Below are 25,227 nucleotides of genomic sequence, written 5' to 3'. Positions count from 1 at the left end.
CAAATGATCTACAATTGTTGACTTAATCAGTTCTTCAATACATGTTCCGTGACTGTTCACCGGCGTGGGGAACACTTCCTCACTCCTTCTGCCTTCTACTGGGACATGACATCTGCCATTCCTTGACGGAGTCCTTCGGGCCTCTAGGACGTTACAATGCCACGTAGTTCCTGTCTGACCACAGTGTCCTTGTAAAAGGGGGGAGATGTAACGTCACCAAATGGACTGATTTTAAAGATCCCACAGGTCATATGCAGCCAGAGCAAATAACCCTAGCTGCTACATGTTCTGCTGTATCTTCCCTTATCAGGAGTCTGTGAGTCTGCACAACTCCGCATTTTAATCAGATGACTTCATCAGCTGAGCGCAGCTTCATCAGATAATAAAGATGAACAGTAGCATTCCTTTCCCCAAGGTTCCGTCGCAAGAGAACTGTTTTAGATAAATCTTTATTCCCAGAAGGAAGATTTAATAATTAATCATTTTATAATTCAAAATAATCATTGAAGAAAGAAGATTTTATGATTAAAAATCATTACATATTGCCATGTATAATTAAGGAATGAAATGTTCAGGAATCTGTATTCAATGATGGTTTAGTAAGTTTACTAGATGAGGTCATCACCATTTGCTCATTACACCAGACAAGAAGTAAGGCTAAGATGAGAACGCATGACACATAACTAACCTTGTCCCAAGACTCAGAGACTCTGCGTCTCAGAGTGTGTGTTTCTGAGATTCTTGGTAAGTTTGGTCATAGAAAACAGCGGGTATATATACCAGCCGCTCCCTTTCTCGGGAGTCGAGAGAGAATGCTAGAGACTGGCCATCTTTTAGCAGATCTCTAGTTCAGAAAGATTTTGACACTCTGTCAAAACCTTAAAGCTTTTTGCACCTGTGAAGCTGAAGGACAACAAGATAGTTTTCCTGCAGAACAAAGTTGATTTTGCAAAACTCCTTCAGAGTTATTTTAAGACGTGTGGTTTCCATCCATCCGTCGTAACCCGGGAGACAGCTCTGGACTGAAAGGTGGTACCTCTGTACTCTACAGCCCTCCGGTGCCAGCGGTCATCCGACCCCTCTCCGTTTCGGATCCTCAAAGCGGGTCTCCGAATCCGGGTAATGTAGAAACACAGATAGCGTCTGAATGTGGTTCTGATGATAACATCTTTCTAGCTTATTTGCAAACCAAATTATTTCCATCCAGAACTCAGCTCCGAGAAACGGAGATTCTGAATACATTATATTCACACAGTTTTCAGACACCCATCTTTTAGTTCCATCCACTCACAGGATAATAGTTTAAACCATTTTTTCAAGTCTTAATTGGTTGGAAAATAAATTCTTATTTGTTTGCAAACACTGACTGGTTCTTGAATCATAAACAAAGTGTGAACGATCCGTTAATAATTAAAAGAATCCTAGAACCTTCTAATTAATCATCCTAAGACCAAGCAAGGTGATGTTCTATAATTAATAAGAGTATTACAAATCGGTCACAAGTAATGAGAATAGAAATAATTAAAGCTGCAAGCAGCGTCGTTCGGCCCTCGCAGCGAAGCTGCTCGCCCTCCTTCCGCACCCCCTCCGCTCCATCCCCGACGCTCTCCAAACCCAGCTCCGCGCTTGTCCATCCTGGCCGGCAGCCGGGGGCACCAGGGCACGTCTGGCAGAACAGAAAGTCAACCACCCCGACACCAGAAACCGTGAACGGCCTCCTCGTCCACACCTCACCCTGATTCAGCATCCCCTCTGAGCCCAGCATTACACGTCTCACCACTAGGAGATACTCTATCTTTACCACACTGGTGATGTGATGTTCAGTCTCTGGCAAATCGGAGGCTGTTTGTGGAAGTTACAGTCAAACGTAAGGTCACAGCGTCACGCCAGAAATCGCCATGGCATCAAAGCTCCTCCCTTTCTGAAAAGCTATCAGATCTGAATAGTCATTACAACATCATGAAGACAGTGCATGACCTTAGTGTCATGTTGACTAAATTAGAGGGGACAAATATGGGCATTTCACCATAAAACAGAAGACTTCCTGTAGTCAGGGGGCGGGGCTTAGGTGATGCCAGCTGTCCACATTGTCACTGTCTTCAGATGTGGTCAGTGATCACACGGACAAAGTTTGAAATTGATCTGATCATGCACAAGGGAGTTATTGAGTCAAGTAACGTAATGGCGACTGGTCAAAGTTTGAGGCTTAGCCACGCCCACACCTTTATACTTATTTAAAATCCGACGGTTGAATCTTTTCCTCTATGTCTTAAGAGTATATAGCAAGAGTTTGAAGGTGATCGGTGGAAAGGGCGACGAGACATCATTCTCCTAATAACGTGTGCGAAAACCACTAAATCGAGTACTTGGACCAAAATGGCCGACCTCCTGTGCGACATTGCGCTTGGCTCCAAGAGACTTTTTTGTAGGTCCTGAGACACTACATTAGTGTGCCAAATTTCGTGATCCTCAGTCAAAGCACGGCTTGGGGCTGACAGTTTTAATGGTCCTAGGGGGCGCTATTTCAGAAAATAGGCCACGCCCACAAACTTCAGCTGTCCAATTCTATTAGGGGTCAGAGTAGGATCACTCATCAGAAATTGTGTGGCGATGTCACAATGATTGAAGAAATGAGAGACAAACGTATTTCCATGGCGTGATGGCGAATTTCGCCATGCTCCCAAAGCCCCGACTTTATTCGAAACTTGCCAGTACTATAGACCAAGTGACCTCAACTTGTCTGCTGCTATTTGCCAGTGATTGCTGGTGATTGGTTAAAAGGAGTCCAATAGGGAGCTGTGAAAAAAAGAGTGGCGTGGCGACAGGTCAAAGTTTGAGGCTTAGCCACGCCCACACCTTTATACTTATTTAAAATCCGTAGGTTGAATTTTTTCCCCTTTGTCTTAAGAGTCTATAGCAGAAGTTTGAAGGTGATTGGTGAAAAGGGCAATGGTGTAACACTCTCCAAACAACGTGTGCGAAAACCACTAAATCGACTACTTGGACCAAAATGGCCGACTTCCTGTGCGACTTTGCACTTGGCTCCAAGAGACTTTTTTGTAGGACCGGAGACACCACATTAGTGTACCAGATTTCGTACTCCTCAGTCAAAGCATGGCTAGGGGCTGACAGTTTTAATGGTCCTAGAGGGCGCCATTTCAGAAAATAGGCCACGCCCACAAACTACAGCTGTCCAAATCTATTGGGGGTCAGACTAGGATCACTCACCAGACATTTTGTGGCGATGGCACGATAATTGAAGAAATGAGAGGCAAACGTATTGCCATGGCGTGATGGTGAATTTTGCCATGCTCCCAAAGACCCGCCTTTTTTCAAAACCTGCCAGTACTGGAGACTAAGTGACCTCAACTTGTCAGCTGCTATTCGCCAGAGATTGCTGGCGATTGGGTAAAAGGAGTCCAATAGGTAGCTGTGAAAAAAAGAGTGGCGTGGTGACAGGTCAAAGTTTGAGGCTTAGCCACGCCCACACCTTTATACTTATTTAAAATCCGACGGTTGAATTTTTTCCTTTATGTCTTAAGAGTCTATAGCAGAAGTTTGAAGGCGATTGGTGAAAAGGGCGATGGAGCATCACTCTCCAAACAACGTGTGCGAAAACCACTAAATCGAGTACTTGGACCAAAATGGCCGACTTCCTGTGCGACTTTGCACTTGGCTCCAAGAGACTTTTTTGTAGGTCCTGAGACACCACATTAGTGTGCCAAATTTCATAATCCTCAGTCAAAGCATGACTTGGGGCTGACAGTTTTAATGGTCCTAGGGGGCGCTATTTCAGAAAATAGGCCACGCCTACCGGATGTTCACATCACATTTTGTGGGGGGCTGAACTAGGATCACTCCCAAGAGGTTTTGTGGCGATATCTCTAGAAATGACGAAATGGTAGGCAAACGTAAGGCCACGTCGGTACGCCTGACTTCGCCGCGCCGCCACAGCCCCGCCTTCTGGAGAAAACTCCCATAAAGTGACGCCAAGCAACCCCAACTTGTCTTCAGTTTCCTGCTAGAAATATGGGGTGATTAGTTGAAAGGGCGAATTTTGGACAATTTCCCAGTAAAACTTGACCTTTTAAGGCGTGAGGGGGCGGGGCTTATGTGACATCATCAATCAACCATTCATTTGTCTTCGGGGGGCGATGACGATTGTCCATAGAAAATTACTTTAACTGTAATTCTTTCATTTATGAAATTATAGCAATTTGAATTTTTTTGGCGAGTGCTCGAACTTTGAGGCCTGGCCCCGCCTCTTCAGTATTTACGAAAAGTCAGTTTTATTTTCTCATTTGATTCGTCCATCGCTTCTGTTCGATCGCACATTATTTTTGAGACAATCGTGCGAAAAATGACCAAACTGTTTAACCAAATATAGAGCCTAGAAATGGCCAAAATGGGGTAAAAATGGCCACTTTAGTCCAAAATGGCCGACTTCCTGTTTGATATTGACCATGGGTGCAAGAGGCTTTTCTGTGCGTATTGTTGAATTCTACAGGTGTACCAAATTTTATCACTCTACTATGAAAAAAGGTCAATGCGGAGGGGTATTTTTAATTTTCCAGGGGGCGCTGTTGAAACACTTTTATACCAACTTTCACATTGCCAGTGAAATACGTAAATTTCACGCACTTTCTATATTGGGCCAGAATTTGGTGAGTTTTTGGATATGCTAAGACCCCCTAAAGGCCGTCCAAAGACGCGGAAGAAAAAAAAAGAAAAAAAAAGAAAGAAAGAAAATTAAAGCTGCAAGCAGCGTCGTTCGGCCCTCGCAGCGAAGATGCTCACCCTCCTTCCGCACCCCCTCCGCTCCATCCCCGATGCTCTCCAAACCCAACTCCCCGCCGCTCCGTCCTGGCCGGCAGCACGGGGCACCAGGGCACGTCCACGGACTGAAACGTCCACCACCCTGACACCAAGAAAAGCTAACAGTCACCTCATCCACACCTCACCCTGAATCAGCATCCCCTCCGAGCCTACCATTATATTACATGTCTCACCACTAGGGCATACTTTATCTTTAGCACACTGTTGGTGTGATGACACAGACCAACTTTAGTGCTTTTTTGCCCATATTTATTAAAGTTTTCGAAAGTTAAAGTTATCTAGGGGGCGCTGTGATCAATTACAGAAAAATCCCATTGAGGTCAGCTTTGGTTGACAAGGACAGTTTTCTGTTATTTTGGCATCAAACGGACGTTGTGTGTGTTATCTAAAGCCAGTGAGCTGAAAGGGGCGGAGCTACAGGGATTTGAATCAACAACCACATCAATGTGTTTGGTGCAGTCACGTGATGTCACAAGCCAAGTATAATGCCATTCTGACTTTGACTTTAGAAGTTAATAAAGTTTGAACCCATCTAGGGGGCGTTGTGACCATTTACAAGTAAATGCCATAGAGGTCATCTTTGGTCATCAAAGATGGTTTTCTGTTAATTTGGAATCAATCAAACGTTGCATGGGTCATCTAGAGACAAAAAGCTGTAAGTGGGTGGAGTTAAAGTGAATTGAACAAGTGATCACATACATGTGTTGATTGCAGATGTGTGATGACTCCCACAATGTTTGATGTAGTTTGGAACTTTTTTGCAGAAGTTACAAAGGTTTTTTGTATCTAGGGGGCGCTGTCCCAAATTTAAGAATTATTCCATGAAGAAGTTTGTAGGTTGATGACAGTCATTTGTGTGCAGTTTGGTGTGAATTGCATCATGCATGTGTTATTAAGGGCCTAATATCTGTCAGGGGGCGGAGCTAAAGCAATATCAACAACTTACCACAGGACTGTGGTGGGTGCCATTGTGTGAGTACACATAGCAAGTTTGGTGCAGTTACGACCTCGTCTGTAGGAGTTATTACAGTTTTAATGGTGTGTAGGGGGCGCTGTGGTGACATTACACAACTTTCACCAACGGTGTGTGCCTCGTTGAATAAAGGGCATGATTGTTGATTGCCATGTTCAGTCTCGGGCAGATCGGAGGTTGTTAGTGGAAGTTACAGTCAAACGTAAGGTCACGGCGTCACGCCAGAATTCGCCGTGGCATCAAAGCCCTTCCCTTTCTGAAAAGCTATCAGATCTGAATGGTCATTACAACATCATGAAGACAGTGCATGACCTTAGTGTCATGTTGACTAAAGTAGAGGGGACAAATATGGGCATTTCACCATTAAAAAATAGACTTCCTGTAGTCAGGGGGCGGGGCATAGGTGATGTCAGCTGTCCACATTGTCATTGTCTTGAGATGTGGTCAATGATCACACAGACGGAGTTTGATATAGATCTGATCATGCACATGGGAGTTGTTAAGTCAAGTAATGTAATGGCGAAAGGTCAAAGTTTGAGGCTTAGCCACGCCCACACCTTTATACTTGTATAAAATCCGACGGTTGAATTTTTTCCTCTATGTCTTAAGATTATATAGCAGGAGTTTGAAGGTGATAGGTGGAAAGGACGACGAGACATCATTCTCCTAATAACGTGTGTGAAAACCACTAAATCGAGTAATTGGACCAAAATGGCCGACTTCCTGTGCGACTTTGCACTTGGCTCAAAGAGACTTTTTTGTAGGTCCTGAGACCCCACATTAGTGTACCAAATTTCGTACTCCTCAGTCAAAGCATGGCTTGGGGCTGACAGTTTTAATGGACCTAGGGGGCGCTATTTCAGAAAATAGGCCACGCCCATTTGATGTTCACATGAGATCTTTTGGGGGGCCGGACTAGGATCACTCACAAGACGTTTCGTGACTGTATCTATAGAAATGACGACATGGGAGGCACATGTATGGTCACGGCGGTACGCCTGACTTCGCCGCGTCGCCACAGCCCCGCCTTCTGCAGAAAACACCCATAAAGTGACGTCAAGCAACGCCAACTTCTCTTCAGTTACCTGCTACAAATTCGGGCTGATTATTCGACAGGGCGAATTTTGGAAAATTTCCCAGTAAAACTTGACGTTTTAAGTCCTGAGGGGGCGGGGCTTGTGTGACATCATCCAGCGACCATTCATTTGTCTTCGGGGGGCGATGACGATTATCCATAGAAAGTTACTTTAACTGTAATTCTTTCATTTGTGAAATTATAGCAATTTGAATTTTTTTGGCGAGTGCTCGAACTTTGAGGCCTGGCCCCGCCCCTTCAGTATTTACGAAAAGTCAATTTTATTTTCTCATTTGAAGCGTCCATCGCTTCTGTTCGATGGCACACTATTTTTGAGACTATGGTACGAAAAATGACGAAACTGTTCAACCAAATATAGACCCTAGAAATGGCCAAAACGGCTAAAAATCGCCATTTCAACCCAAAATGGCCGACTTCCTGTTTTATATTGACCATGGTTGCAAGAGGCTTTTTTGTGCGGACTGTTGAGTAGTACCAGTATACCAAATTTCATAACTGTACGATAAACTAAGCTTTATGGAGAGGGGTATTTTTCACTCTTTAGGGGGCGCTGTCGAGCCACTTTTTTATCAACTTTCACATCGCCAGTGAAATACGTAAATTTCACGCACTTTCTATATTGGGCCAGAATTTGGTGACTTTTTGGATATGCTAAGACCCCCTAAAGGCCACCCAAAGACGCGGAAGAAAAAAGAAAGCGTAATAATAATAAACGGAGCAGATACAATAGGCCTTCGCAGCGCTTCGCTGCTCGGGCCTAAAAAAGAAACGGAGCAGATACAATAGGCCTTCGCAGCGCTTCGCTGCTCGGGCCTAAATAGCTTTTAAAGCAATTTATTTAGCCCACCTCACTCTACTATTTCCCATTACATATGGAATTACATTAATTTTTATAAACTATATTCTTGACTCTGTCTGAATTAATATGAAGCAGGCACGTGCAGAAGTGGGGGGCGGAGGGTGCTTAAGCACCTGCACCTTTTGTCCGAAGTGCCCAAAGTGCCCTTTATCCGGTCTTCCGTCAGATTTTACCATCCAAAACTGTCATACTTGGATAAAGGTTAGGCACTAGGACCATGTGGAGGCAGCCTCCTCAAGCTGAACCCTTAGACCCGCCCACAAACTCACAGATAAGCTCGGCTGCGTCATGCCAACGTATGATTGGCTGTCCCTGCTGTCGCTCTAAATTTGTCGCCATGGAGACGACTGAAACCAGTGTTTTACTTGTCGGCAGGAGTCTGCGCTCATCTAGCTGTTAGTTTTTTATTCTGCCTGCATTACGTCAGCTGGATGGATTTTAATATCAGAGCTTTTGTTTACATGAGTCCATGGTTAGTAAGTGTGTGTTTGTGAGTGCGTGCGTGTGTGTGTGTGTGTTGAGCAGAGACAGCATGTCTGAGACAGAAAAGAGGGCACGAGAGATTCTCCATCTGAATGGCTGATCAAATTAAAATAATTCCAACAGTTTCTAAAAGCACATAAAACGAGCTTTCCAATGAGGTATTACACGATGTAATTCATGTTATTCCGAAAATCGCTATTAGAGGGAGACCAGCTTTTCAGCATCACAGGAAACGGAGCGAACCGCAAAGGGAGAGCGGAGAATGACACGGACGGAGATACAGTGGGGCAAAAAAGTATTTAGTCAGCCACCGATTGTGCAAGTTCTCCCACTTAAAATGATGACAGAGGTCAGTAATTTACATCATAGGTACACTTCAACTGTGAGAGACAGAATGTGAAAAAAAATCCATGAATTCACATGGCAGGATTTTTAAAGAATTTATTTATAAATCAGGGTGGAAAATAAGTATTTGGTCACTTCAAACAAGGAAAATCTCTGGCTCTCACAGACCTGTAACGTCTTCTTTAAGAAGCTTTTCTGCCCTCCACTCGTTACCTGTATTAATGGCACCTGTTTGAACTCATTATCTGTATAAAAGACACCTGTCCACAGCCTCAAACAGTCAGACTCCAAACTCCACTATGGCCAAGACCAAAGAGCTTTCGAAGGACACCAGGAAAAGAATTGTAGACCTGCACCAGACTGGGAAGAGTGAATCTACAATAGGCAAGCAACTTGGTGTGAAAAAATCAACTGTGTGAGCAATTATCAGAAAATGGAAGACATACAAGACCACTGATAATCTCCCTCGATCTGGGGCTCCTCGCAAGATCTCATCCCGTGGGGTGAAAATGATCATGAGAACGGTGAGCAAGAATCCCAGAACCACACGGGGGGACCTGGTGAATGACCTGCAGAGAGCTGGGACCACAGTAACAAAGGTCACCATCAGTAACACACTACAACGGCAGGGAATCAAATCCTGCAGTGCCAGACGTGTTCCGCTGCTGAAGCCAGTGCATGTCCAGGCCCGTCTGAAGTTTGCCAGAGAGCACATGGATGATACAGCAGAGGACTGGGAGAATGTCATGTGGTCAGATGAAACCAAAGTAGAACTTTTTGGTATAAACTCAATTCGTCGTGTTTGGAGGAAGAAGAATACTGAGTTGCATCCCAAGAACACCATACCTACTGTGAAGCATGGGGGTAGGAACATCATGCTTTGGGGCTGTTTTTCTGCTAAGGGGACAGGACGACTGATCCGTGTTAAGGACAGAATGAATGGGGCCATGTATCGTGAGATTCTGAGCCAAAACCTCCTTCCATCAGTGAGAGCTTTGAAGATGAAACGTGGCTGGGTCTTCCAACACGACAATGATCCCAAACACACCGCCCGGGCAACAAAGGAGTAGCTCCATAAGAAGCATTTGAAAGTCCTGGAGTGGCCTAGCCAGTCTCCAGACCTCAACCCCAAAGAAAATCTGTGGAGGGAGTTGAAAGTCCGTGTTGCTCGGCGACAGCCCCAAAACATCACTGCTCTCGAGAAGATCTGCATGGAGGAATGGGCCAAAATACCAGCTACTGTGTGTGCAAACCTGGTAAAGACCTATAGTAATCATTTGACCTCTGTTATTGCCAACAAAGGTTATGTTACAAAGTATTGAGTTTAATTTTTGTTAGTGACCAAATACTTATTTTCCACCCTGATTTACAAATAAATTATTTAAAAATCCTGCCATGTGAATTCATGGATTTTTTTTCACATTCTGTCTCTCACAGTTGAAGTGTACCTATGATGTAAATTACTGACCTCTGTCATCCTTTTAAGTGGGAGAACTTGCACAATCGGTGGCTGACTAAATACTTTTTTGCCAAACTGTAATTAATCATCTGCATCAGCAGCTTTTATAACATTATGGAAACGTCACAAAGAAAATCCACCTTAATCAGGTGTGCCAGAAGTTTCTGGTGACATGAGGGACTGATTACAGTCAAACTTGTTTTTATTTAACACTTAACTATATACTAAATGTAAGATTAAGCTTCATTCCAGTATCATTTAAACGTACAATAAATATTAATTAGCTGAAAATATTATTTTATATCTGTGCAGTTAGCTGACTTTTTGTCATGAAATGTTTAGATTTCATCCTTCATTATTACTTTTTATCTGGCTTGTCAATAATTATTATGCTGATACAGTTGTGATGTGTGAGTGTTATTTTATGTTACCTAGTATTTATTTTTACTTCATGCCATTCTCTGAACCAGAGCACAGACCTGTGGTCACAGACAGGCTGCGGTCATTAAACTGGTAAACACGAGGCAGGGGTCACACGGTTTTCTGACTGTAATAAAGTTCAGAGTTCAAATTGTTCATTTGAAATAGTCTGACCAAGTCCTTTTGAGGTTCCTATTTAGTAATAAATGTAGAAAATTCAAATCTGTGGTTTTTTTTTTCATTTAAGCTGCATTTTTGCAGACTTTGATAAGCATAAACACTAAATACAAACCAGAAACTGAAAGCTGAGGTTGTTCTGAAAAAAAGGAGCAGAGTTACAAACATTTTGCACTTTTTGGTGTTATTTCACAGCCGGAAAAAATAAATACCAGTTCTACTTATGGTCATTAGAGAGTTAAACATGTGATAAATGTTCTGCTGCCCAGGAAGAGATGGTGTGTGTGTGTGTGTGTGTGTGTGTGTGTGTGGTAGGTTGAGGGTAAAGTTCAGAGTGAGATCATGGAATTAGATCAAGAATTTCCTACAGACAGGAAAAGATCTCTGCTATCCTAGCTGTAGATCACGCTGGATAACTTTCTGTGGTTGCATTTATTTTACTCATATGTTACCACCTCTTACATGAGCCGTCTTTAGTCAATTTCGAATACAAATACAGATAGAAGGACAATTTGAGACCAGCTCAGTGGCCTAGTGGTAGTGGCCTCCCTGAGACTGTGAGATCAGGTTTGATTCTCGGTCAGGTCATACCAAAGACTTTAAAAAAGGGTCCCAATGCCTCCCTAGTTGACACTCAGCTTTAAGGGGTTGGATTGGGGTTAAACCACTAAATTGTTCCTGAGCCCAGCCACTGCTGCATCTCACCACTCCCCTCCAATGAGATCACCAGTATGTGATGATGACTATGGGACTTTCTCCATTTTTTTATTCTTTTATAATGCGTTGCATCACCACCTGGTATCAGAACAGGACTCAGTATTGGAAGATAATCAAAAATCAAACAACTTGGATTCAGGTCAGGGGCAAAAATGTGGTTGTAACATAAGTCAGCTTTAAAAATGAAAACAACTGTTTATGAAATAATGTTACCTTAATTGATGACATATTTTCCTAGTTTACATTATGTTGTTTGAAACCAAGGGTCTCATTATCTGAATTTTTTAACTCGTTGGATCGTGAATCTGTTTAAAAACTTTGCTCTATATGTGCCCCTTTTTTACCTTTGAGCACCCGCCCCTTCAAAGGTCTCTGCACAGCCCTGATATGAAGTGTGTGTTCCCTGAATTGTCCAAAGAAACTAAGATAATATTAAATCAAATATTCAAAGACCAATCAGATTCCATCCATCCATTTTCATCCGCTTACCCGGATTCGGGTCGTGGGGGCAGTAGCCTAAGGCGAGAGGCCCAGACTTCCCTCTCCCCAGCCACTTGGGCCAGCTCCTCCAGGGGAATCCCAAGATGTTCCCTGGCCAGGTGAGAGACATAGTCCCTCCAGTGTGTCCTGGGTCTACCTTTAGGTCTCCTCCCAGTTGGACGTGCCCGGAAAACCTCACCAGGGAGGCGTCCAGGAGGCATCCTGACCAGATGCCCGAGCCACCTCAACTGGCTCCTTTCGATGTGGAGGAGCAGCGGGTCTACTTCAAGCCCCTCCTGGATAACCGAGCGTCTCACCCTATCTCTAAGGGAGAGCCCAGCCACCCTGCAGAGAAAACTCTTTTCAGCCGCTTGTATCCGCGATCTCGTTCTTTCGGTCACTACCCAAAGCTCATGACCATAGGTGAGGGTAGGAACGTAGATCGAACGGTCAATCGAGAGCTTCGCCTTCTGACTCAGCTCTCTCTTCACCACGACAGACCGGTACAACGCCCGCATCACTGCAGACGCAGCACCAATCCACCTATCGATCTCACGCTCCAGTTTCCCCTCACTCGTGAACAAGACCCTGAGATACTTAAACCAATCAGATTGATCATTTATATTTATATGGAATATCACATCTTGTTGATCATTTGTAGCGACGTCTATCAAGCTGCACCTATAAGACACCTTACACGCACACGCATGTGTATGCACACAGGTGCTCTCACAAGGATGGGCTTGGGCATTTTTGACACAAAACCTAAGGCTGTGGTTGGCACTAAATGCACTAGGAATTATTACCGTGTGCTTTTCAGCAAAAACTGTCAGTCATACATCCTCATGTTGTTAGTGCAGTGATATTTTGGTTCTGTTGTATTTGTGTCTCCTTTTCTTTTGTCTTTTTCTGCAGGTCTAGAAGGAGATTCTTGTCCATCTTTTATTGTTTATTTTTGTGACCCCCCCCCCCCCACACACACACACACACACACACACACCACCACTCCTTCCTTTCCTCTCCCATCTTCTCTTTCATTTCTGTCTCCTTGTCCAAAAGGGTCAGAATGGGGAGAAATAAATCGGATTTAACCTTTTAACAAAAAACAGGACTTTTTAAATTCTTTCTGAGATAGAGATTTTCAAATAGGGCTGGGCGATATGGCAAAAATAGAATATCACGATTTTTCCAATATTTTATCACGATTTCGATTTTATCACGATTTTTTATCCATGGATAGCATAACTTCAATTGCGTATTAAAGAAGAGAAACATTGAATAAATAAACATTTATTCATATTGGGGATAATCAGCACAGTGCTAACACACTTATATTTTAAACTCACACCAGAGATGATAAAAGCCCTGAGAGAAACAATTACAAAAATCAGTTTTTCTCGTTTTTCAAGTAACTTAACATAAATTAAAATCGTAAACATATTTAAAGTGCAAACATGTCAATTGCAAACGTATTGTGCAAACATTAACTTGTTCAAAATACTATGTAGCTCCCAGTTGCTCATGTAGTGGATAGTTAAGCTCAAATACGGCTCTGATGTGCGGCTGGACCAGAGATGGCTTGTGGTAGCAAAAAACTGCACATTCTGAATATTTTCTGCAACTCTCACTTTGCATTCAGCGTACATGCGTGGAATGGCAGTGTTCGAAAAATACTTGTGGCTGGAAAACTCGTAGCGCGGATCCAATGTTTTTATCAGCTCCTACTGTTCGCACGGGACACAAATCTTTAACCGAGTGGTGCGTCACTGCATCTGTCACGCTGTTCCATCGTCTGCTGTCTCTGTCGTAAGGAGTGAGTTGTGAGTGTTTCTGTTAGCGTTTGCTGCCTGGAAGAAGCACTAGCCGCTGCAGCCGCAGGCTTTTTAGCTTTAGCTGCCAGCTGGCTCTCATTGTATTGTTTGGGATGCCTTTTTTTCAAGTGATTAAACAAGTTTGTGGTGTTGCCATCACCTGCCTTGACGCTCTCCTTGCAAATGACTTTTCGCTGCTCTTTGTCATCTGGTGAAAAACCAAACCAGTTCCATATAACGGACGAGGCGTTCCTCTTCGGAACGAAAACCTCGTTGTCGCTTTCAGCCGCGGCCGAAGCCATGTTTGTTCACAAAGGTGAAAACAAGCGGGGCACTAATATATTACTATGACTCACTCTGATGGTTAAGGGTCAAACAAAGGCGTGTCATTCGCCTGGGGTAAGTTCCCTTTTCATTCAGAGGCAGAAATCCAACAGCAGAGATGTGAATCGTGATAAAAAGGTCTCTCAAAAATGACAGACCGTCAGATGTGTAGATCGTAAAACGGTCTAAAATCGTCGTATCGCCCAGCCCTAGTTTCAAATGGAATAAAAATGGCTTGGTTTTCATTTCAATAAGTCCCTCTACATCAATATTTGTTTCTTGTAGGAAAACAACGCAGTAACGTCACACAATTTACAGCAGGCAAGGACTCAAGGCACCGAGTGCCGCTGTTAGCAAGCCTGCTAACACAGAGCTAGCATGTCTCCTCAGAAGAGCTAAGATTTCTGCAGCTTGGTGGTATTTAAACTGGACAGCAAAGGCAGAGCTGCAGACACTTGTAATGTGTGGCAACTGAGTGTTCAGCATACTGGACACAGCTCCATGATTCGCTGCTTTCACACAAGCTACTTTCACTGTCGGCCTTTCCCTTCGGGCAGCAACAAAGCAAATCACCGGTCTCCATTAATCCCCAGTTCACCTCTGACCATCACAGTTCACAGTGAAGTCAGACAAAAACGCAGAGCCAGCCGAGCGAGAAAGTTTCGCTAATAAACAAAAAGAAATTTCCAACAAACTGCAAAGCATCGGGGTTTCTAGTTCTCCTGCAGCACTGGTGCTTAATACGCCCCACGGCTGGTTGGACCCTGCTCCCAGTGCTGGAGCTACAGGTGTTATGCTGAGAAAAGTTACCCTACCTGCTGAAGGCTCCGCCTGCCTGCTCCGTCACCTGAACACGGCTCACAGCTGCATACTGAGGGAGTAAACAACTTGAAATAGCGTTGCTACTTTTAAGTATAGTCACAATATAAACACGTTTTTAATCTGTGTACGTCCTAAAAAATGAAAGGACAACTTGGATGTTTTCTTATTTTAATGCTTTCTTAGTGCAATGGTGCCCTCTAGTGGCTGGTAGACGTAAACATAAACACAGTGTTGTGCCCGACAGAATAAAAATTTGAGTATTTATCTGTTTATATATAGCTTTAAAAGGAAAAACTGTACATTCATTCTGCACACCTCAGAACGCCCCGTGGAGGTATTTTTTAAAAATGTTGCTTTTTATTTAAATGTTCCATATTCTAACTTTTATGATTCATTAATAGTAATTGCAATAAAGATCTCCTGACCAATTATTTATCAAATATAATGTAGAAAAATCTCATTAGTTGTTCAGTAGAAAATATTACAACATACAAAGCTCAGAAAAATATCTACCAACAAAGATTAAAACAATTTTAAGTCCATGTCTAAAGAAAAAAAAACATAAGGTATAACCTGAAAGGAGCAGACGTCTTTAAAAAAAACAAACTTTATAATGTAAACAGCATGGCCTGAGATGGATAAGGCCTAAAAACAAGGATGTAATAGAATGATAGTGCCTGACCCTGAAGGTTGGTTTATGCCTGACGTGTCCGCGAGGTCCGCACGGCTCCGCGCGGAAAAGTTGCGTCATTTTAACAACCACGCCCCTCCACCGCGCCTCCGTACGGCCCAAAATTTCCGCAACGCGCACCTCGGAAAATTTCTAACCACGCAGACGGTCGGACGCGGAAAAAAATGATGGACCGGCAAGAACTAGTAGTCAGAGGTTCGTAAATACAGACATTTGTATGATTCAGCTCTCAGAGATCACCGTGATCAACATGTTAATAATTCTTGGAGAGAAATAGCTCACACTGTCGGAAAAGACGAGGACGCTGAGCCGCATGAACCATAAACGCTGCGAGTTGTGAAGCGCGTTCCATCCGCGAGCCGCATCACCAAGCGGAAAGTAAATGCGTCAAGCATAAACCAAGCTTAAAGGGCCTGAGAATCATAGAGCATTAGAAGAAGGGGGGTCTGAAACCAAGGAGGTTTCGAAACAAGGGGGCTAAAAGGGTCAGGCCTACGAACAAGGTTGCCAAATAACAATGCAACTTGAGAACAAGGAGACTAAGCACATGGTGGGGCTAATGAATGACAACGGGCCCAAGAAAAAACAAGGTCTTGGAGAGGAATACAAATAACATGGGCAAGAACCCTAAAAGAATGAGCCATGAGAACAGGACCAGGGAACGACACCAGCGGTAGGATACTTCTCAGCATGAAGCATTGTCACGGCTAATTCAAACAATCAAGGTGTGTTATATAGAACCATAAATGCAGTGCTTTCCCCAGTTCAAAAACTATTTCCCTCAGTGTCCGCTGACTTGTGTAGCCAAATCCTGCAGTTTTTCTTAAATAAGATTACTGTAATCAGAGCTCAGATTCACCAAACCAACCATGTTCCAGATTCATTTATCCCCTCTCACGGGCAACTTCAAAGCTTTCAGCCCATCTCTTTGCCTTATCTAGAAAAAACTGTTGCAGCCATGAAACCCTCTGGCTCCCCAGATGATGTTATCCCACCTCGACTCCTGAAAGAGGTGTTTCCTTTCATTAGCAATAGCGTGCTAGGCATTATAAATAGTAGCTTGACATTGGCTGAAGTTCCTCGTGCCTTTAAACACGCTGTTCTACAACCAATCTTGAAAAAACCCGGCCTTGATCCCACCGATTACTCTAATCTACGACCAATTTCCAAATTACCGTTTTTATCTAAGGTCCTTGAGAAAATAGTCTATGCACAGTTGATGAAACATCTAAATGAAATTCAGGTAATGGACATCTGCCAGTCTGGTTTTAGACAACAGCACAGCACTGAAACTGCTCACGTTCGGGTGTTTAATGACATTTTTCTGGCTTTAGATTCAGGTTTCCATGTGGTTCTGGTACTTTTGGATCTATCTGCAGCATTCGACACGATCGATCATGACATTTTGATCACAAGACTTCACACTTGGGCTGGCATTTCAGGCACAGCCCTGGATTGGTTCAGGTCATACTTTTGTAACAGGTCTGCTAGGGTCATGTTGGATGGCTGTTCATCCGAGTCACAGCCTCTACGTCGGGGTGTCCCACAAGGTTCAATACTCGGCCCGTTACTGTTCAACCTCTATATACTGCCCTTAGGAGCCATTTTCAGAAAGCACGCTGTCTCATACCATCTTTACGCTGACGACTGTCAAATCTACTTTTCATTTAAGCCAACTCAATCAACGAAAGTTCTGTCTGATTGTATCCGTGAGGTCAAGCTATGGCTTGCTGATAACTTCCTCCATCTCAATGACTCCAAAACTGACTTAATCGTTTTCAGTCCTTACAGTACCACGGCTACTCATCAACATGACCTCAACTATCTCTCACCTAATGTATCCTCTGTAATCTCCAACCTTGGAGTAAAAATGGACCAGGCTCTGAAGATGGATGCCCAGGTCAATAACACAGTTAAATCATGTTTTTACCAACTAAGACGCATCTCAAAACTAAAGCACATCCTGAGTGTACGTCTTCTGAAATCGGTGGTCCACACTTTTATCACCTCAAGGCTGGATTACTCTAACTCCTGCTTATATGGCATCAGTAAAGCAGCTCTTTCTAGACTTCAGCTGGTCCAGAACTCAGCAGCTAGGTTGCTGACTGGAGCTGACAGAAGACAACACATTTCTCCAATTCTGAAATCTCTCCACTGGTTGCCCGTGCAGTTCAGGATAAACTTCAAAATTATGCTTCTCACTTACAAATCCTTGAACCATCAAGCTCCTCCATATCTGTGTGAACTTGTCCATTACTACAACCCGCCGCGTGCTCTCAGGTCTGAAGATAAGCTCCTCCTAGCTGTTCCGAATGCTCGTTTAAAAAGCCGGGGAGAAAGGGCTTTCTCTGTCTGTGCACCCAAGCTGTGGAACGCATTACCACTGCTAGTGAGGCTAGCACCAACAGCTAGCATTTTTAAATCACGCCTGAAAACTCACACTTCAACCTAGCTTATACCACATAATTATGAACCTCACTGACATCTGCACTGTTTATAAACTGACTCCACAATTATCGACTTCCGTATTATTGAGGTTCTTTGTAAAATGTTTTTTTTTCCTATTTTTACTTCACCCTGTGTCTTAATGATTTTTAGCTGTTATTTTTGGGAATTTTCTTGTATTTCCTTTTTATCTTTTATCTGTGTTCGACATGTTTATATAACGCCTGTTTAATTAACCAACATTTTTAGTGTACAGCGCCTTGTTTGGTTGTAATGCCTTGTGAATGCGCTTTATAAATAAAATTGGATTGGATTGGATGAAGATTGTCAAAGACCTTTGTTTGTGCAACTGCTGACCTGGACTGGAAGTGGACTACCATGTCCACTAATGAAATTGAGTGCTCTTATTATGAATGGTGGTTGGCATGGAACATTACTGACCCCTAGTGCTGCCTTCCTTTGCTTCAGTAAACTTTTATTTAGTAAAATTTTAAACCTATTTGAATTTTCAAAGAACTTTGATCTGATCAGCCAGGAAGAATGTTAGAAAAACACCTCCCCACTAAAACAAATATGAAATGATGTGAGACACTGTGTTTGGTCTAAAACAAACGTGGGTTAGTATGCAGGACTAAACCTGAAGCTGTCAGCCTGACGTCACACAGTGACAATTCAGTTATTCCAGTTTTACTCACATTCGTCCACTGGGCCCTTCATCCTGAAAACTGAAGGGAAGGGGAGGGTCGCAGGCAGAGGTCTGAGCAGATGAGTTAGAGGAAACTGAGGTCAGATGTGAAGGAAAGTGGGTGTGGTCATTGATACTGCCACAACCAGAAACTATCTGCCAACTCCCATAGTCTGTGGACAGGGAGGACCCGGACCTGGTGTGGTCTGCTGCTAACCTGGGAAAAAAAGGTAAGAGAGACAAAGAAGATCAAAGGATGTGGAAGGCGTATTGCCTAGTAGAATGCTCATTTCAAGAGGTTAACCTAGAGCACTAAAGTGTTGAATAAAGACCTGCGCCCTCAAGTACAAAGACTTGCATGGGTTTCCTATTAAAAAGTCACGTACATTCAAACTTAGAAAACCGTGCACAAACACATCCAGATGTCCAGAAGTATCACGCTGTGTTGTAGGGATGGATCCTAACACATTTCCTTTGTGCTTCCCAATCCACATAACATAAGTTGGAGACACTTCTAAACGAGGAGATAGACTACATTGTGCCTGGCATCAGTGCAAAGCACTAGGTCAGTGTGTTGGAGCTGTGCACACCCACAACTAGGGTTGTCAATGTCACGGTAACCGGTATAGCGGTAAACCCCGGTAAAAAAGTTGACAATAAAAATAACCGTCCAGTTTTTAAAAAAATTAAATTATCTCGGTGGGTTTACCGTGGCCGCGGTTTAGGCGCGGTGACCCTTACCAGCCACCGTCACTTCTGCTGAAGTTCCCGCGCACACGCACTTTTTAGTTTGCAACCAAAACTTTGAAGCTGAAATAATGGCCGAAGGAGGAGACGGCAGCGCCCAGGACATCCATCAGCCCTCAAAGAAGACTAAATCGGAAGTATGGGCATATTTTGGATTTCTGAAAAATGCTGAGGGACAGTTAATAGAAGACGGCTATCCCGTTTGCAGAACGTGCAGGAAACAAGTGTCTGCAAAAGGCAGCAACACTTCGAATCTAATGGCACATCTGCGTGACCATCACCCACGTCTCTACAGCCAGTGCAAGGTAAGTTAACATTAGCATTTTAGCTTAAATGCATGACGTGAGGACTTTTGGTTGAGGGAGAATGAAACGAGTCACTATATACTGCAGCCGCAGCGTCCTCTGCCAGCATTTAAACCGTGTCACGGACACCCTGTTGCTGGATGAAGCATCTTATTTGTTGATGATGAAGAGAAATATACAATTAGTTCCTTGTCATTGATTTGTTTACTTATTCAATGCCATTTATACTTGAACATTTGGATTTGATTACATAGTGTAGTAGTTATTTTAGTAATTTGTTTAAAGTGGCTATTTATTTTAAATACATATTTTTTAAGGTTGACTTGTACAGCGCTCAAGTCAAGTGTGGACTGGAGTTTTAGATTTTCATTTTGATAATGAAGAAAACAAGTATATGAGAAAACAAGTGGTGTTTCTTTGATTTGTTTACATATTGTTTATGTTTTGAAGGTTTGGATTTGTATCATTTAAACCTGCACTGACTACTGTAACATGTTCCAGAAAAAGAAGCTATTTGTTCCTTTACTTGTGAAAAGTTGCACTTTTGCTAAGGCTTTGTGTTATTTTAGGTTTAATAAACACTGTTAAACCTTTTCAAAACTATTTCAGTTTGTGTAGAACAGGACTATCAACTCAGGGCTCCTTTGATCGGTTCCATCACATAGCGAGGGTGGGGGGCCATTGATGTTGTCCTGCGGGATGGTGTGGGTGGGGGGGTGTGGGGTCTGAGTTTGGAGTATCCGGATGTTCCCTGGAGGTGGGTTCACTGGGGGTGTCTGGGACTGGGGGGCTGTTGCCCCCCTCTGGAGGTATTTGGGTTGCCTCGGGGGGTGGACTGCTGGCGGTTGTGAGTGGGGCCCCTTGGGGATCTTGGCGGCGGCCATGGGTCACTGCCTGGCGGCTGCAATAGCCCTGGGCGGGTCTGGGTGGGGGCCTGGGGGCTCGGGGTTTGGGGGTGGCGGGCCCCGTGTGGGGATCTGGGCGGGGCCTTGGGGGTCGGGTCCTGACATGTATGCTGCCGGGAAGAAGGTAGGGACACTCAGCAGTGCCTGGCCCGGGTTCGGGGGCATCAGGTAGACCTTGGTTCCTCTGCCGTTCCATCACAGGGGAGGGGGAGGACCAAACCTTACCTGGATGTCCCATGTCTTATATATTCTGGAAGTTGTGCAAATGCAGGGGTGGGCATAGATATTCTGCTGGGATGGGGCTGGGTTGGTGCCCTCGGACTCCGTGAGGCTCTGTAATGCTGCTGCTTTGGGCCCTGGCAGGATGGGCTGGTATCTCCATGCCCTGGGTGGCAGTTTGACAACAGAGGTGCCTATTGGGGCCAGTAGGGGAGCTGGCTCCCTGGAGGGCTAAGCCCAACCAGCCATTCCTCCCCATCCCCGCATATTTCTCTCCTCCTGCTCCCTCACATCATCACACAAACATACACATAGGACCTTGGGGGGTGGGCAAGTCAGGGAGTGCGGGTATGGACCCCATTTCCGCATTCCTGTGGCAACCTGCCCCCCAATTTTATTTGCACCTTATACACTTCCACTGACGACATTACACACAAACACACACTTAGGGCCTTGGGAGTGAGCACATTCAACGGCATTTGGCAGGGGGATATTTCTGCCTCCTCCCGAGTGCCGGTGCCCACTTCCAATTTTAAACCGCACTTAGACACTGATGGCTGAGGGTGTAAGTGGGGTGGTGCGGTGGCATCAGCTGGCATAGGCCGGATGATGCCCGCACTGCCCACTCACCACAGCCATGGAATACACCTCATGATCACACAACACTATATTGGAGCAGGCGGAGGGAGACTAGGGGTCTTAGCCACCTCTGTTGTTGCTAGGCTTCCTGGGGCTGGAGGCTAGGAGGGAGATCTGGCCGTCTGGTTGGGGTCTGGGGTGGTGGGTTGCTGTGCTCAGCGTTGGGCGGGGGAGCCTGCTCATCAGCACCCCAGCAGAAAGGGTCAAACTCTGGTTACCGGTGATGGTTGTACCCAATGTGCAGCAGTACCGGGACCAGAGTGAATAGGGTGTGTATGGGGAGCATGAGTGGGTGTCCGGCGTGCATTTTTGTAAGTCTTGGGTTGTATGTGCATGTGTGAGCATGAGGGAGGGAGTGTGTGACTGTGTTTGTGTATGACTGTATGTGTCAGGTGGGGCCTTTGGGTCCTCCCCTCTCCTGGAACTTCTCTTGATGATATAGATTTCTGTCCCCCCTCTCCCTGCCACACCTGGTGTGGGGGCTTGTGCCTTGGTCTGCCTGAGTGTTCGTGGCAACCGGGTCCGGGGGTTTAAGATTTTGGCATCTGCCTGATAGATCCCGGTGGCTGCCTGGTGGGGTCTGGGTCCCTGGGCTCTGCTGGGTCCCCGGCGGGGGTGGTCGCCCCTGGATCCCGGGTCGCTGGGTCCCGGGCTCGGCCGGCTAGGGGGTGGGAGGCTGCGGGCGGGTCTGTGGGCTTGCCGCTGATATCTCCAGGGACTCTGCCGGCTGCTGGTTGTGGCCCCTCGGGACTTTCTAGCGCCCCCCGTCTCCTGCGCATCTTTGGGGGTGGATCTGTGGTCCCTCACACTCTCTGTTGGACGCTCCTATAGAGAAACCTTACATAAACAAGCGCGTGTACACACACAGGTGCTCACATGGTGCTCTCAAAAGTATGGGCTTGGGCACGTTAAACACAGGTCTTAAGACTATGGTGGGCACTTAATGCGTTGTGATTTATTATCGTGATTCTTCAGTTAAGCAATGTTGATTATATATATATATATATATTGTTTTTTTGTTTTTTTTTCATCAAGGTGAATAGCAGTGATAGCTAGATCTTGTTGTATTGTTGTTGTGTCCCTTTTTTGTGTCCTTTTGTTTTTTTTTTTTTGTCTTTTTCTGCAGGTCTAGAAGCAGACTCTTGTTCATTATTGTTTATTTTTGTGGAAACCCCCCCCCCCCCTCCCCCCTCTCCCCACCTTTTCTTTTCCTGTCTCTTTCACCTCTGTCTCCGTGTCTGGTCGGAATTACAAAGCATTCAAAAACAATAACAATAAAGTTTTAAGTATCAGGCGTGACATTAAAAGCAAACGCTTTGATGCTCCACCTGAGAGTAAATCTGTAAGGCTTGTCACCAGCATTCAGACATCAATTCTGTTTGCTTCACAGCCAGACAGGACACGTTAAAAAAAAAAAAAAAAAAAAAAAAAAAAAAAGGTTGACTTGTACAGTGCTCAAGTCAAGTGTGGACTGGAGTTTTAGATTTTCATTTTGATAATGAAGAAAACAAGTATATGAGAAAACAAGTGGTGTTTCTTTGATTTGTTTACATATTGTTTATGTTTTGAATGTTTGGATTTGTATCATTTAAACCTGCACTGACTACTGTAACATGTTCCAGAAAAAGAAGCTATTTGTTCATTTACTTGTGAAAAGTTGCACTTTTGCTAAGGCTTTGTGTTATTTTAGGTTTAATAAACACTGTTAAACCTTTTCTAAACTATTTCAGTTTGTGTAGAACAGGACTATCAATGCTTTCTGAACATATGCAACACCGTTTAAAAAATACTGCGATAATACCGAAAACCGTGATAATTTTGGTCACAATAACCGTGAGGTTACATTTTCATACCCTGACAACCCTACCCGCAACCCAGTGTAGCAGAGGATAGGTTCAAGGTGAGTGAAAGCAGATTGTGCAAGACTCAAATTGCTAAATGTTACGTAAGAGCCAGTCCAAACTGCAGTCAGAGAAGATGTTTATCCCACTGCATCCAACTGTTCAAAAACTGTGCATGCGGGAAGCCGCCGCTTGCTGATTCTACCCGAATATCAGGCTCCCACTGGAACTTCAGCTGGCCAATCAGTACATTGTTGGATGTGTATGTCTAGCATGGGACAGACTGTGGGGAAGCCGGGCCGAAAACGGAAATGAAGCTCTCGGTTTTGGCAGCTGGGGACTTCTGGTCTGGAAGTAGATGGGCGTGACCTAGGCTCCCTAAAGCAGGGGAGTTAATACTTGAACCAATCAGCTTTCAGAATCACCACATGGGCCAGCCAGCCGACTCACAAAGATGTCAAGGGTTTTCAGTCCTCTGATTAGATGGTCAGATCTAAGCTACTGCCACCTAGTTTTAAAAGCAATGTATGTCACCATTTGCGCACGTCAATACTTTTATTTATTTTATTTCCTCAATGGCTGACAGAGAAGGAGAAATGGATATGATTGTGGGAAACATTAAGAAATATTTTCATGGTGGACATTTTAGAAAAGATGGGCACAATTAGACATGCTAGCTTGCAAATAAAACAAATATTCACATTAGCTCTATAGTCACTGACGTTTTCCTACTTAAAGAATATTGTCCAGCCTGTTTGCTGACTTGATGGTACTCCCTCTCAAAATGTAAAATGTCCCTTATACTTATTTATTGATGAACAAACAACAACGTGTAATCTCCATTTACTAACCAAGAATTACATTTTCTACATTGATGGAAATTTCTGATAGGTGCCAATGATGATCTGTTGCACCCCAAACACCATTAGTTAAGTTTGGGGGTGGAAGCATCATGGTGTTGGGATGGTTTTCAGCAAAGGGTATGGAAATTAGGGCTGGTCAATAATTTGATAATTTATTGTTATCGAAAATTTGGACTCTTATTGAGATGATTTTTCCCATGTCAACTCATTTGATAATAAAAAATGAAAAGATGTGCGTAAGTTGGCAGCGTTCATGTCCCTTTAAGAAGCTGTACAACCTTGAGTCACGTAAAATGTGAGTCAACGTAATACATGTGACAGCCCCATCTAGTGGACAAATATGGTTGCTGCGCATACCTGTAGTTATCGTCCAATTATCTTTATCGAGGTGAAATCCTCAATATATCGTGGTATTGATTTTAGGCTGTATCACCCAGCCCTAACGGAAATACTTCATATTATTGAAGGAAGGATGAATGGAGAAATGTACTGGGACAGTCTGAATAAAAATTTGCTGCCACCAAACAGAAAGCTGAAAATAAAAAGAGGGTGGACATTTCAGCTAGACAATGATCCCAAACACAAGGCCAAGGAAACAAATAGTTTCAAAGAAAATCAGGTTGCTTGAATGGACCAGTCAATCACCTGACTTAAATCCCATAAAAATCTATGGAGAGAACTGAAGATCAGAATTCATAAAAGAACCACGAGGAACCTTCAATATTTAAAGACTGTGTGGAAGAATGGTCCAGAATAACTCCTGAGACATAGATGGCTGGTTTCTTCATACTAGAGGTGTGTAAAAGTCGTAATCACCAACAACAGCTTTTCTACAATGTATTAAATAAATAGTGTTTAATACTTATTCCCTTTGTCGTTTTAATATTTATGGCTCAACTTGTATGCTTACAGTTTTTGATGTCGCTGTATGAATTCAATATTTTGTTTGATTGCAACATCTGGTGCAAATCTTGTGTCAATAGCCCACTCATGGCAGTTTCACATTTGGGTCAGAATGGACCAGGCTGGGTGGCATGAGTAGGGTTTGCTCACACACACTTCTTAGGAACGTGGAAATCTCTGAG

The 25,227-nt window shown here is 44.0% G+C and overlaps 1 protein-coding gene across 4 annotated transcripts in view; it reads right to left on the bottom strand.

The window, feature by feature from the left end:
• The window catches only part of mtmr14 (myotubularin related protein 14), a 106,427-nt gene that overhangs the window by 9,837 nt on the left and 71,363 nt on the right, over nt 1-25,227 (bottom strand). For 3 of the 4 annotated variants that reach the window (XM_070549092.1, XM_070549093.1, XM_070549094.1), the window contains one exon: nt 18,634-18,840. The exons of the other annotated variant lie outside the window; for it this stretch is intronic. In XM_070549092.1, the coding sequence (XP_070405193.1) occupies nt 18,634-18,840 (207 nt within the window). The remainder of the gene's footprint in view (nt 1-18,633; nt 18,841-25,227) is intronic. 4 annotated transcript variants of the gene reach the window in all.

This window comes from Nothobranchius furzeri, chromosome 3 (genome assembly GCF_043380555.1).
Source record: "Nothobranchius furzeri strain GRZ-AD chromosome 3, NfurGRZ-RIMD1, whole genome shotgun sequence".
NCBI lineage: Eukaryota > Metazoa > Chordata > Actinopteri > Cyprinodontiformes > Nothobranchiidae > Nothobranchius > Nothobranchius furzeri.
This window is presented reverse-complemented; position numbering and strand designations above follow the sequence as displayed.